This window comes from Nannospalax galili, unplaced genomic scaffold, assembly GCF_000622305.1.
Source record: "Nannospalax galili isolate Female #2095 unplaced genomic scaffold, S.galili_v1.0 scaffold1171, whole genome shotgun sequence".
NCBI classification, from domain to species: Eukaryota; Metazoa; Chordata; class Mammalia; order Rodentia; family Spalacidae; genus Nannospalax; species Nannospalax galili.
In genome coordinates this window covers 21,081-35,297 of record NW_008328881.1, presented here as the reverse complement: position 1 = coordinate 35,297, position 14,217 = coordinate 21,081, and the positions used below count along the sequence as shown (strand labels likewise).

At 39.2% G+C, this 14,217-nt stretch overlaps 1 protein-coding gene across 1 annotated transcript in view; it reads left to right on the top strand.

Moving 5' to 3' along the window:
* Window positions 1-12,934, top strand: part of Srp54 (signal recognition particle 54) — a gene marked incomplete in the record, with an annotated part of 51,730 nt that extends 38,796 nt beyond the window's left edge. Inside the window, 5 exon segments of the mRNA XM_029561870.1 lie at window positions 4,628-4,701; window positions 5,374-5,482; window positions 9,628-9,798; window positions 12,227-12,322; window positions 12,606-12,934. Of these exon segments, the coding sequence (XP_029417730.1) occupies window positions 4,628-4,701; window positions 5,374-5,482; window positions 9,628-9,798; window positions 12,227-12,322; window positions 12,606-12,697 (542 nt within the window).
* Window positions 12,935-14,217: the final 1,283 nt, after the last annotated feature.

Below are 14,217 nucleotides of genomic sequence, written 5' to 3'. Positions count from 1 at the left end.
AGAGTTCTGGGATTAAAGGCATGCAAAGTGGCAGGTTATAAAATTATTCTACAAAATTCTGTAGCCTTTCTATATATCAATAACAAGCAAATACAGAAAGAAAACATGGAAGCACTCCCCGTCACAAAAAAAAAAAAAAAAAAAAAAAAAAAAATTCTCTTTAAAATAATCCAAAGTCTCTCAACTTTGGATTCCTATAAAATAATAAGTTGCATGCCTTCTTACTTCAAAAGGGACTAACCAGGGGCAGGGTATTTTGGCTTTCACCTTTAATCTCAACACTTGGGAGGCAAAGACAAGTTGATCTCTGTAAGATTGAGGCCAGGGTGATCTACATAGCAAGTTCCAGGCCAGTTGGGGCTACAAGGAGACCCTGCCCCCCCCCGCCATAAAAAACCAAAAAGAGAATAACCAGGCACATTTAAGCAAAACCAAAGTCCAGCGGTATAGCTCAATGCCAGACATCTGGAACTTAGTCACAGTCTTCTGGCTCCAAAGGACTTGGGCAGCTCCACTTCTCTGGTTCTGCCAAACACAGCACACACAGCTTGTCTCAGCATCACTACACCTACCACTATCCTTGGTGATCCTCCCAGGGTTCTGGCATTTCCAGTATACTGGGGTCTCCACTGCAACTGAGGCTGCACCTTCACCAATGGCCTCTCTTGGCTTCACAGGGTGTCAAGCCTCAAATTCTCTCCATGACTCCTTCAATCCTGTAGTTTTCATTCTATACAAACCAGTACCATGTGATAGAATCTTACACATTACCAAGTTCAACTTCTAGCTATAGCCCCCTCTAGACCACAGCTTGTGTTCTGACCCTGAGGATTTCACCTCAGTGAGAGATACTGATCTCTTACCACGGCTGATTTTTCAGCTCCCACTGACCAGTATCTATTGTCCCAGTAAAGCAAAGGTTTCACTTCAGTGGTGTTGGTCCCTTGTTAATCATAACTGATTCTTCAGCGCTAGTGACCAGAAACCACAGATTCTCAATTCAAAATATCACAGGAATGTCCTGGATAGAGTCCTTATGGGACTCTCAGTCTTCCTTCTGAAACTTCATAAGCCAGGCCTCTGTCATCTATCATCTACATTTCTGTTATTGACACTGTCTTCCAAGTTCCCACAAAACAGCCCATTAAGCTCTAAGCACTCAAAGGCTTTACCAGCTCAAAGTTCCAAACACTTCCACAATCCTCCCCCAAAACAACATGGTCAGGTTCATCATAGCCATACCCCACATTCCTGGTATCACCTTGTTGACTAATTCTAGTAGCTTTCTGTTGCTGTGATAAAACACTAACCAAAAAGCAAATTAGGGAAGAAAGGGTTTATTGTGTCTTTTCTACTTCTGAGTGACAGTCCATCTTTGAGGAAAGTGAGGCAGGAACTAAAGCACAGACCGTGGAGGAATGCACCTTCTTCCTACCTACTCTTCTGCTTATACTCAACCTGCTGTCCTGGAACTCTCTGACTCTCCAGGCTGGTCTTGAACTCAGAGATCCGCCTGCCTCTGCCTCCCAAGTTCTGGGATTAAAAAAGGTGGTGTGCCACCACACCTGGCTCAACCTGTTTTTTGTTTTTTTTTTTTAAATGTTTTATTTATTATTTTTATTTCATGTGTATGAGTGTATTGCCTGCATGTATGTGAGTGCACCCGTGTTGTGCAACGCTGCAGAGATCAGAAGAGGGCTTCAATTCCCCTGGAACTGGAATTAAGGACAGTTCATAGCCACCATGTGGATGCTGGGAATCGAACCTGGGTCCTCTGCAAGAGCAGTCTGTGCTCTTGACCACTGAGCCATCTCTCCAGCCCCTCAACCTGCTTTCTTACACAAATCCAGGACCACCTGTCCAGGGATGGAACCACCTACAGAGGGCTGGGCCCTCTCATATCACTCATCAATCAAGAAAATGCCACATAGACATGACCGCAGACCAGTCTGATAGAGAATATTCCCCAATTGTGGTTCCCTTTTTCCAGGTGTGTTAAGTTGATAGCTGAAGCCAACCATGACACTATTAAATCTATCTCTTTATCGTACCTCTAGACAAGTACTTAATTCATATTTTATATCTTTCCTTGCATGACCCAATCCAATCACTAGATTAAGTTAGAAATTTCAATTGCGTGTTTCCATTGTACCCTGTAATTAATTGTTAAGCTATTTGTTACAATTACTTGATATTTGTCTTCCCTGCTTGAAGGTGAAGGTAAGGTTCATAGCTGTGTTCATCTTTTATGTTTACAGTACCATGCTCAGTATTTGACACATAGGTCTTCAGTAAATACTTATAGAATGGCTGAATTTATCCTTCATTGCTGAATTCTGCTTCTGTATACTGCTTCAAGGTGTATGGTGTGTAATTTCCCCACTTTGTGATTTCTGATAATCTTTGTATCTCTGAATTGTTGTTTCTATTCCTAATCTGTTCATTTCTGAGGTCACCAAGCTCCACCTTGTTTTTTTTTTTTTTTTTTTTTTTTTTTTTTTGTCTTTTTTGAGACAGGGTCTCCTTGTAGCCCCAGCTGTCCTGGAACTCACTGTGTAGACCAGGCTGGCCTCAACTCACAATCCTCTGCTGGGATTAAAGGCGTGCACCACCACGCCTGGCTCCACCTAATTTCTGAATGTAGTGATTGTTCTTATGTTCCTTAGTTCCAGATATTTATGTTACCTTCTGTTTTCAAGTTTTCACTTGATTTCTGTTGCATGGATTTCCTGTTTAATTTTTTAAAACATATTTATTTTATTGTACATGTATGAGTGTAATGGTTGCATATTTGTTAGTGCATCCATGTTGTGCAGTGTCCATGGAGGGCAGAAAAAGGCATCAGATTCCCTGGAACTGGAGTTAAGGATGGTTATTAGCTGCCATGTGGGTGCTGGTATTCAAACCCAGGTCTTCTGCAAGAAGAACCAGTGCTCTTAACCACTGAACAATGTCTTCAGCCCCATGTTCACTTCTTTATAAATGACCAAAGTGTGTATTTGAATTTTAACCCTCTCTTCCACTTTTCAATTTCACATTTCCTCGAAACTTCTCTTTTTTAAAAAAAATTGAAGTTAATTAACATATAGTGAAATGTTCAAATTGTAAGGCTACCATTCCATTTTATGTATTTTTATTTTATGTGTATAAGTGTTTTGCCTACATGTATGTATTTGCCAGGCCAACTGGGGCTACTGGGAGACCCTGTCTCAAAAGGACCAAAAAAAAAAGAAAAGAAATCTCAACTCTTGGGCTGGAGAGACAGCTCAGTGATTAACAACACTGACTGCTCTTGCAAAGGACCTGGGTTCGGTTCCCAACACTCACAATGTGGCTAACAACCATCCATAACTTCAGTTCCAGGGGCTCTGATGCCCTCTTCTGACCTGTGTGGACACTGCATGACATGGGTGCACTTACATACGTACTTAACATGCATGCAGGCCATATACTCATATACATAAAATAAAAATAATAAATTATTTTTTAAAAATCTCAGATCTTAAGCTGGGCGTGGTGGCGCACGCCTTTAATCCCAGCAGTCGGGAGGCAGAGGCAGGCGGATCTCTGTGAGTTCAAGGCCAGCCTGGTCTACATAGTGAGTTCCAGGACAGCTGGGGCTACAGGGAGACCCTGTCTCAAAAAAACAAACAAAAAAAAAATCTCTGATCTTTTCAAAATTTTACTATTTTTATTTTATGTGTATGTGTGTATTGCCTGCATGTAGGTAAGTGCACCCACGCCATGCAATGCCGGAGGAAGACAGAAGAGGCTGTTGAATCCCCTGGAACTGGAGTTACAGACAGTTGTTAGCTGCCATGTGGGTGCTGGGAATCAAACCTGGGTCTTCTGCAAGAACAGTCAGTTTTCTTAACCGCTGAACCATCTCTCCAGCCCTGAAATTTCAGATCTTTTAAAACATTTTTGTTGTTGCTGTATTCTCTCTCTTTTTTTTTTTTTTTTTTTTTTTTTTTGGTCTTTTTGAGACAGGGTCTCCCTGTAGCCCCAGCTGTCCTGGAACTCACTATGTAGACCAGGCTGGCCTTGAACTCACAGATATTCGCTTGCTTCTGCCTCCCACTAAGTGCTGGGATTAAAGGTGTGTGCCACCACACCTGGCCTTGTTGCTATATTCTTAACAGTGATGCATGGGAGTTGGATGTTCTTTTTAACTGTTGGTGTGCCAAAGCCATTTGATTACAGTCATTTTAATAGATATAGATTGTGTGTACCTTGTTCTCAAGTTCCCTATGTGTTCCCTATGTGTGTGTGTGTGTATATATATATATATATATAAATTTTTTTTTTTTTTGTCTTTTTGAGACAGGGCTTAACCCTAACCGTAACTCACTATGTAGAGCAGGCTGGCTTTGAACTCACAGAGATCCACCTGCCTCTGCCTCCCAAGTGCTGGGACTATAGGCGTGCACCACCACACCCAGCTTTATATATGTCTTTTTAATATTCTAGAATAGTAAGCATCTCTGATAGAATCACTCTGTATGCCTTTTACTTCTCCCCGAACTCCTCCTGCCTTCCATACAGTAACCGTGCAGTGAATGCTTGTTGGTTGGATATAAACATGTACATTTTTTACTATATCTGAATTCTTTATGTTATATTTCAGGTCAATTTACGTTGCGAGACATGTATGAACAGTTTCAAAATATCATGAAAATGGGCCCCTTCAGTCAGATCTTGGTTAGTTATCCTTACATGTTTCTAAAGTTTCTTTACACTTTTTAAAAAAATTTATTTTACTTTAAGAAAGAAAACAACAAAATAAAATAAATAAATTTTTTAAAAAAAGAAAACGAGTACACTGTAAAGAAAGCAGCAGGTGTGGCAGTGACAGAAGAACCACTTGCTTCATCTTGTCAGCACAGCAAATAATGAGTTTGTTAATGACATTTAATGAGTGTGTATAATGTACTTTGTCTTGTTTTTTGTTAAAATTTCTAAAAACGTATTTTAACTTTTTGGATAAAAATGTATCTTTTAAGAATTAGTATTAGAGAATCAGTGTTCTTCATGGACATACTCTCTGATAGGTTATCCAGTCCCAAAGACATGTACATGATACTACCACTATATGGAATCAGGTTGTTTCTGTATATACATGTATATATATATATATATGTGCATATATATGCATATATATTTAACAATAGTAATTAAAGAAAGGTAGGAAATTGAGAGCCAATGGGGGAAACATAGGAGTTGGAGTGGGCAGGGAGGAGTGGGAACAATGAAAATACAGTATTCATATATAAAATTCTCAAATTTTTAAATAAAAAATGTATCAGTATTAAAGCCAAAATTTAAATGTTCTGAACACTATTATTAGTCACTTTATGTTTAAATCTATTTTAGGGGATGATCCCTGGTTTTGGAACAGATTTTATGAGCAAAGGAAATGAGCAGGAATCAATGGCAAGGCTAAAGAAACTAATGACAATAATGGACAGTATGAATGATCAAGGTAAGGTGGATTAGTGGCCTGGGGATAACATCTGAGTGTCAGCAAGTTTTGAGCTTCATTATTATTAATGTGAAAGCTCTGACTTAAAGGGTTATTATTGTTGGACTGATTCATTGCTGAGAGAAATGTTAAGTATAATGCTTCTGTGGGTTCCAAGGAAAGAACCTGACTTTTACATCTTGTTGATAGAAATGAAGGGGAAAGCTGTAGTCGAATTTTAGGAAATACCAGGTTTAAAAAATATTTATTTATAAGCCGGGCGTGGTGGTGCACGCCTTTAATCCCAGCACTCGAGAGGCAGAGGCAGGTGGATCTCTGTGAGATCAAGGCCAGCCTGGTCTATATAGTGAGTTCCAGGACAGCTGGGACTACAGGGAGACCCTGTCTCAAAAAGACCAAAAAAAAAAAAAATTTTTATTTATTAGAAAAACTTATTTATTGTCTCATGAATACTTTAATATGCGGCTATAGCTTTCAGATGTGAGGGAAAGATAGCTGAAGCAATGTTGCAGACTTCTCTGAAACTCTCAGAAGTGTCCTCAGCCTCATCAGTCATCCTGCATCACTGCCTCTAGTGCTTGTGGTTCTTTTCTTCAGTCCTCAATTCCATCAGCATTCCTGATCCCATGACCCTCCCCCCCACCCCACCCCCACTTTATATATAGTACATTTTCTTTTCCCACCCAGTAGTTTTTAGGGATTTTACTTCACTACTTGATGAACTTGACTTCTGCCTTCAGTTGAGAGAGATAGGAATTCCTTTTCTACTGATTTTTAAAAACTTTATTTTATTTTTATTTATGTGTATGAGTGTTTTACTTGCATCTGTGTAAGTGTACCACATGTGTACAATGCTCATGGAACTAGCTATGTAAGAAGATAGCCTTGGTGTAAGAACAGCAAGAGTTCCTAACTGCTGAGCCATCTCTCCAGCCCCCTACTGATTGTTTTTGTTCTCTTAGCATACAGATCTTTTAAAGTTCATGTTTCTAGGCTTTTACTGTAACTCTTTTCAGGCAAACTTTGTTTCTTGAGACAGAGTCTCCCTTGTAACCCTAAGTGTCTTGGAGCTCACTAGACCAGGCTAGCCTCAGTCTCACAGAGATCTACCTGCCTCTTTCTCTTGAGCAGCCAGACTTCTTAAAGGAGATTGTGTGTTTGTTTGGCTTACTGTCTTTTTGAGATAGGGTCTTCCTGTAGCTCCTCTGGCCTGGAGTGTACATGTTCTTTTTAAGAATATTGAAATCTGAACTGTGATCATATCTGTTATGCTGAAGTATAGGTGATATTAAACTTCCTTGTGGTCTTCTCCAGTGGATCTTTTTCTTGGCTTCTACATCATTGGATGTTTTTAATCACCTTTTTCTTAGTGTGTGAAATCCTCCCCTTAATTTTAACTTTACCCTTCTTGTTACCCTGCCCATTCTTTATTTAGCCCAGCTCTTAAATGACTATATGTTCCAAGGCTCTGTCCTCCACCAGTGGTTATCCTTCTGTTCATTTTCTTGGAATAATTCACCCTCATCTGTGCTGTATCTACTTCCTAATTTACTGTTTTTTGTGGTCTCTCTTTTATGAGTTTCAGGCATTCATAGTAACTCAAATAAGATTGTATCTTTCCTTTCTTCATCTTCAACACTGCTAATTTAAAATTTTTTAAAAATTATGTATTTATTTACTGAGTTTTGGAGACAGGGTCACACTACATAGCCCCAGCTGGCCTGGAACTAGCTATGTAGAACAGGCTGACCTTGAACTCTCTGCTTCCTGAGTTTTAGGGTTCAAGGTGTGCACCACCACATCCGGTCACTGATGATTTTTTTCCCCCGTGAATGTTGTTATGACACTCTTCCTGGGGAAACATTAACAAAAGTCTGCTCACTCTAGATAGGGAACCAATGACAGACCAAAGTGAGGACACCACACACAGAACTCAAAGTCTATCTCATCCAGGACTAGCTGTTGTGTGCAAGTAAAGGCAGAAGAACTGTGCCGCATTCTGAATGATCAGAAAACTGGAGGGAATTCATACAAATGAACTGCAGAAAGGATTAGAATATTGTAAGGAGTAATTACACAATTGTAGAAAATAAGAATTCTTCTGTTAATTATATACAGATTCTACTTAGGTAGTCTAAATTTATGAACTAAAAGTTAGCTGTAACTTAGTATAGAGTCAAAGTGAGTACCCCTGTTCTGTTTTTGAAATATGTTTTATCTCTGAGATGTGTGGAGGACTTGGAAAGAATAGATATGTGAAATGTGGTGTGATAGATATGGAGTTTTAGAGGTTCTCAGAATAGTTTTTGTTTTTGTTTTTTGGGGGGGTTGATATATCTTTATTATATTAAAGTTAAATTAAAAGGATATGTTTCATACAAAACATTGGGGAAAAATCACTTTAAAACATCTTAAATATTAAGTTAAATCTACATTTGATTTGAAGGTAGACAGTCACATAGCTTCTACCATAGATAAGACACCTTCAAGGTGCTTGTAGAGTGACAGGTAGGCCATAGGCTACAAATGTAGAACTAAGACACTTGAGTTAAGGAGCCTGGCAGGCCTGACTGATATGGTAGAGAAGGGGTGCTCCTGGGCCTGCTCCAAGCTAGCCCTGCAGCAGAGCCTCTGTGCAGCAGTCAGTGTCACGGTCAGTCACACAGAATAGTTTGGTTTTTTTTTTTTTTTTTTTTTTTTTTTTGAGAAGGTCTCCCTGTAGCCCCAGCTGGCCTGAAACTCACTATGTAGAGCAGGTTGGCCTTGAACTCACCGAGAGCTGCCTGGCTCTGCCTCCCAAGTGCTGGGACTAAAGGCTTGTGCCACCACGCCCAGCATCTAGTTTATTTTTTTAAAGACCATGTCTCACTGTGGAGACCAGATTGGCCTTGAATTCACAGAAATTTGTCTGCCTCTGCCTCCTTAGTGGAGGTATGTGCAGCCACACCTGTTGGGTCTCAGAATGTTCTATTTAAAATGTAGGTAAGGTACATGTATGTTTGCTTTAATTCTTTATAGGTTACCAATACTGTAAATACACTTATGAATATATTCCATGTTTAACTTTTAAGTTAAAAGCATATATGCCAAGTGTGGTGGTATGCACCTTTAATCCCAGCACTTGGGAGGCAGAGGCAGGCAGATCTCTGTGAGATTGAGATCAAGGCTGATCTGATCTATGTAGTAAGTTCCAGGCCAGCTGGAACTACAGGGAGATCCTGTCTCTAAAATAAACAAATAATAAATAATAAATAAATAAATAAATAAATGAAAAATGAGAATATCTATTAAATATGTGTTGTGGTTTGACCATTATATCTATTTTTATATTATGTAAGATTCTAAGATTTATTTAGGTGTATGCATTTGTGCCTGAATGACTGTACATATACTATGTGCATGCAGTTACTGAGGAGGCCAAAAGAGGTCATTGGATTTCCTGGAACTGGAGTTACATAGGGTTGCGAGCTGTCTGATATGGATGCTAGGAACTGAACTCAGTTCCTCTGGAAGAGTAATATGTACTCTTAACCACTGAGCCATATCTCTAGCCCCTGTACATAAGATACTTTAGAGTATACAAATAGAAAGGTGAAATTTTATCACTGTAAGAAGAAATGGGTTGGGGAGATGGCTCACTGGGTAAGAGCACTGCGAAGCAAGAGGACCTGAATCTCTAGAACCCATGTGAAAAAGCTGCACATGGGCTAGAGTGATGGCCCAGCACTTAAGAGCACTGACTGCTTTTGCAGAGGACCTGGGTTCTATTCCCGGTACCTACATGGCAGCTAATAGTTGTCTGGGACTTCAGTTCCAGGGGATCCGACGTTTGTTTTCTCACCTTGGGCATTGCCTAAGACAAAAGAAAAAAAAAACAAAAACAAAAACAAAAAAAACCCTCCCTGAAGTTATATAGTGCCCATTGCTTTGATAATGAATAACTTTTTTTTTTTTTTTTTGGTCTTTTGAGACGGGGTCTCCCTGTAGCCCCAGCTGGCCTAGAACTCACTATGTAGACCAGGTTGGCCTTGAACTCACAGAAATCCACCTGCCTCTGCCTCCTGAGTGCTAGGATTAAAGACATGCACCACCACGCCTGGCTGATAATAACTATAAAAGTGAAACTATTTGACCTTCATTTGCAGAACTGGACAGTACAGATGGCGCCAAGGTTTTTAGTAAGCAACCAGGAAGAATTCAAAGAGTTGCCAGAGGATCAGGTGTGTCAACAAGAGATGTTCAAGAACTTCTAACACAGTATACTAAGTTTGCCCAGATGGTAAAAAAGATGGGAGGCATCAAAGGACTTTTCAAAGGTGAGAGAAAAAGAAGCTTCATCAGTTAACTGACTGAAAAGAAAGAAGTGAAGAAATATACAAATATTAAAATCAAATAGTCTAGTTTTGGAAAATTTACTGTTGAATTTCATTTTCTAGAGGTTGGGGTAGGGCCTATGGTGTCTGAGTCCCTAGTTTGGTTCCCAATATGAAGAAAATAAAGATAACCTGAGCTTAAAGTTATAGATGAGTACTGCCAGGATTTACCATGTGATCTGTGATTTATCTGGTTTCAGATTCAAGATGATAGACAGTATCGAAAAAACTAACCTTATTTTTATGAACATATGTAGAATGTTTAGAGGATATAAGAAAGTATTAATAAAACTGTTATTCACTCATCAGAGAATCCTACAGCATCTATTGGAAATGACAATTGATATAACTACTAATTTTTTTGCATATTGATAAACCTTATTCAGAATATATTGTTTACTCTGGGTAGGGTGGCACTCCCTTGTAATCCCAGCATTCTGCAGGCACAAACAGCCGGTGTACTACAAGTTTGAGGCCAGCCTGGGCTACATAGTGAGTTCCAGCCCAGCCAGGGTTACACAAGTAGGCCCTGTCTCAAAACAATAGAAATAAAGACTATGTGGATTCACACACACACACACACACACAAACACACTCTTTAACCACCAGCTCCAACGTCTACTATTTCAGTTATGCTTTTGTCTTTGTTTAATGCCTCTTTAGATTTTTGGGCTGACTGGTCTATTTGTGTGGTAAGGGTCAGTTTCTGAGTAATTCCATGAAGCCAGAGTTTTTTGTCTGCTTTGATCAGAAACATAGTAGATGTTAAGTAAATTTTCTCATGTAATTTCCATTTTAATAGTAAAATATTTTTTCAATACATTTCTAATTCTTTGTGAGGCACTTCTTCCTTGTTCAGTGTTTTTGCTCTGAAGTGCTCTAATTACGCCTTAAAATCCTTGCTTTTCATCTGCAAATAATTGTCCTGAGTTAAAAAAAATTTTTTGTGTGTATGAATGTTTTACCTACATGTAAGTAAGTGCATCTGTGTGTGTAAAGCCTGCAGAGGCCATAAGAGGGTGTTAGATCTCCTGGAACTGGAGTTACAGGCAGTTGTTAGCTGCCATGTGGGTGGTGGGAACCAAACCCAGATTCTTTGTAAGAGCAGCTAGTGTTCTTACTTGCTGAGCCATCTAGTCCCTTTCCTGATTTTTTTTGTTTGACTTTTCTATTTTCTAATAAACATAGATTACCATTTTTTTTAGGGCTGGAGGTATAATTCAGAGGTACAGTGCTTGGCTAGCATGCTTGAGGCCCTGAGTTTGATTACTAGCACAAACCCCCTTCCCCCTCCCCAAAGTTTCCATTTTTAGGTGGACATGGTGACACAGGTCTGTTAACCAGCATCAGGAGGCTGAGGCAAGAGGATCCCTTTGAGTTCCAGCTAGACCCTGTCTCACCAAACCCAACCCAACCAAACCCCCAAACCCCAAACTAAACCACACAGACCCTGTCTCAGCCAAACACCACACCACACCACACCACACAAAACACCAAAACAAAACAAAAAAACAAAACAAAACACACAAAACACAAACCAAACCAAACCCAAAACAACACAACACAACAAAACCCACATAACACAAAACAAACACCACAAAACACAACACAAAACATAACACAAGCCTAGCCAATTGCACACCTATAATTCCAGCACTCATGAGGCAGAGGTGGGTGAATTTTTGTGAGATAGGGGCCATCCTGGTCTATATAACATACTCCAGGCCAGCTGGGGCTATAGGGCAACCCTGGCTTCAAAATCAAAACAAAATAGACAAAACATTTTTTAATGTAATTGATTTCATTTATGCTCATGAAGCCTTCCCCATGTGGATATCACAGTAGTCATCTATAGTTTCTTCTCATTTTTGTTTTAGTCGAGGTAGAAATAAAACCCAAAATTTCATATACTACGCAGGTGCTCTACCACTAAGCTGTATCCATAGCTTAGATTTATTTTTTTTCTTGTCTTTTTATCTCAACTGGAGTTTTATTTTGCTGTGGTTGTTTAAGGTAAAAAGATAGGGCTAGGCATCGTGGCACAGACCTTTAATCCCAGCCCTCAGGGATGTAGAGGCAGGCCAAACTTTGTACGTTTGGGGCCGGCCCCTGGTCTACATAGGGAGTTCCAGACCAGCCAGGGCTAAAAAGAAAAACAACAAAACAAAACAAAATAACCTTCAGATGCTCCTTTATATAAAATTTGTGTTTTTCCTAAAAAAAATATAATTGAGAAAAAAGATAAGTAGTGAAACTATTCTGTTCGGGTGATAAAATTACAGTTGAATGTTTTCTATGTACTCAGTTCATCAAGCTTTCTATGATACTCTATTTCACATTCTATGTTGATTAAAACATTTTGTTTTATCAGGTGGTGACATGTCTAAGAACGTGAGTCAGTCACAGATGGCAAAATTGAATCAACAAATGGCCAAAATGATGGATCCTCGAGTTCTTCACCACATGGGTAAATATAAAGTTCTTGCCAGTTGTAATACAGTTTAATTTATAAAGCTTGTAGTTTAATGGTAAGCCTTCTGTGGTGATACATAAAAACCTGTTGAAAAGAGTTTCAGGCCAGCTGTGGCTACAGGGAGACTGTCTCAAAAGAGACAACAACAATGACAACAAAAATAGGTGACTGCTGTCCAAACAGTATTTTTCAAAAGTTCAATATTTGTTAGTTTTGCAAGTGGTAACTGGTTCAGTCTGCTTGCTGATTGCCTGTGGTTCCTCTCCTTTCCCTCTAGGTGGCATGGCAGGACTCCAATCAATGATGAGGCAGTTTCAACAGGGTGCTGCTGGAAACATGAAAGGCATGATGGGATTCAATAATATGTAAAGAAGATGCCTTACTACAAACTGACTTGGTTGATTACATTCTCTGCTGAGACCTCAGTTTCCTCCTTTTTACAAATGGGGGAATCTTGCCCTCATTCTTTTCCTCTCATCTTTTCCCTCCTTTTCTCTTTCCTTTCTGTCTTCTTCCCTTCTTTTGCTATAAGGGAGGACTGTCTGGTTTTTGTGGAAGTCATTTCTATTTCTGCTTTATTTTTCTTTTAGTTTTCACCATCATAACACTTTCTTAAGTTAACAAATCATGATGTCAAATTTTAGTAAAGGTTTTTAATTGTCTCAAAGGCCAGACATTAACATTTGTAAAGAGTTCTGATCAGTAAATTACATGATATCTGATGAAAAGTGCTGTAAAATAAACTTCAAAGTGGTTATAAGTTAAAAAGTTGTTAACTTTCTTTATGATTTAAAGAGATCAGTGTATCAGATCCTAGAAGGTAAACAGGAGGTAAACAAAAAGCCAACAGGTACATCTAAAGGGAAATACATCAGAATAATTGAATCATGAGTGTTAGGAATTTTATATTTATCTTAAAAATAATTTTATCACAGAAAATGTCAACTCTGCCATTTGAACTGATATCAACAGTTCATAATATGTGATGTTTTGTAACCAACTTGCACATAAAGCCTCAGTGGTGGTCCTTGATTTTGTTAAAGCCATTTTTATGTTTTACCTGCTACTTGAAGAAATTTGTATTTTTGGTAATAGCTAACATAGATTTGCTAATGGTAAAATAATTATAAATTATTAGGATGTAATATATATTAAAAATAATGAGATCGTGACAAAGTTGATTGGGTTATTGGTAATCGTGGATAGCTGCACAGTTCATTTAAAAATTTTTATTTTGTGTATGTGTCAGCACACATGTGCTACAGTGCACATGTGAAGGCCAGAGGACAACTTGTAGGAGTCAGTTCTCTCTTTCCACCATATGAACTCAGGTCATTAGGCCTAGCAATAAGTGCCTTTACCTACTGAGCCATCTTCCTGGCCGTGTGAGTGTGTGTGTCTGTGTGTCTGTGTCTGTGTGTCTGTGTCTGTGTCTGCCTCCAGGACACATGTGCAAGTCAGATGACAGCCTGAGTTGCCAGTCCTTGTCTTGCACCTTGTTTGAGACAGGGTCTCTGGTTCACTGCTACATGTTCCAGACTAGCAGGCCCACAAGCTTTGGGGATTCTCCTGTCTCCACCCTTCATCTTGCTGTAGGAGTGCTGGGATTACAGATGCCATGTCCACCTCTACATGGTTCTGGGGATCTGAAGTCAGGCCCTTATGCTTATGCAGGTATCTCCCAGACCCTCTCCCCTTTTAAAGAAGGGGTTTTAATAAGTACCCAGGGTGGCCTTGAAATGGGGCTTACAGGATCTTTCTGTCTCTTCCTCCTGAGTACCAGAGGTTATGTGTATGTACCATCACACCTGTCTAGGGCAATGACTTTCAAATGAATTATGAGATTAATTGATAATAATAGAATAGTTGTCTGTATATTATTGATGTGA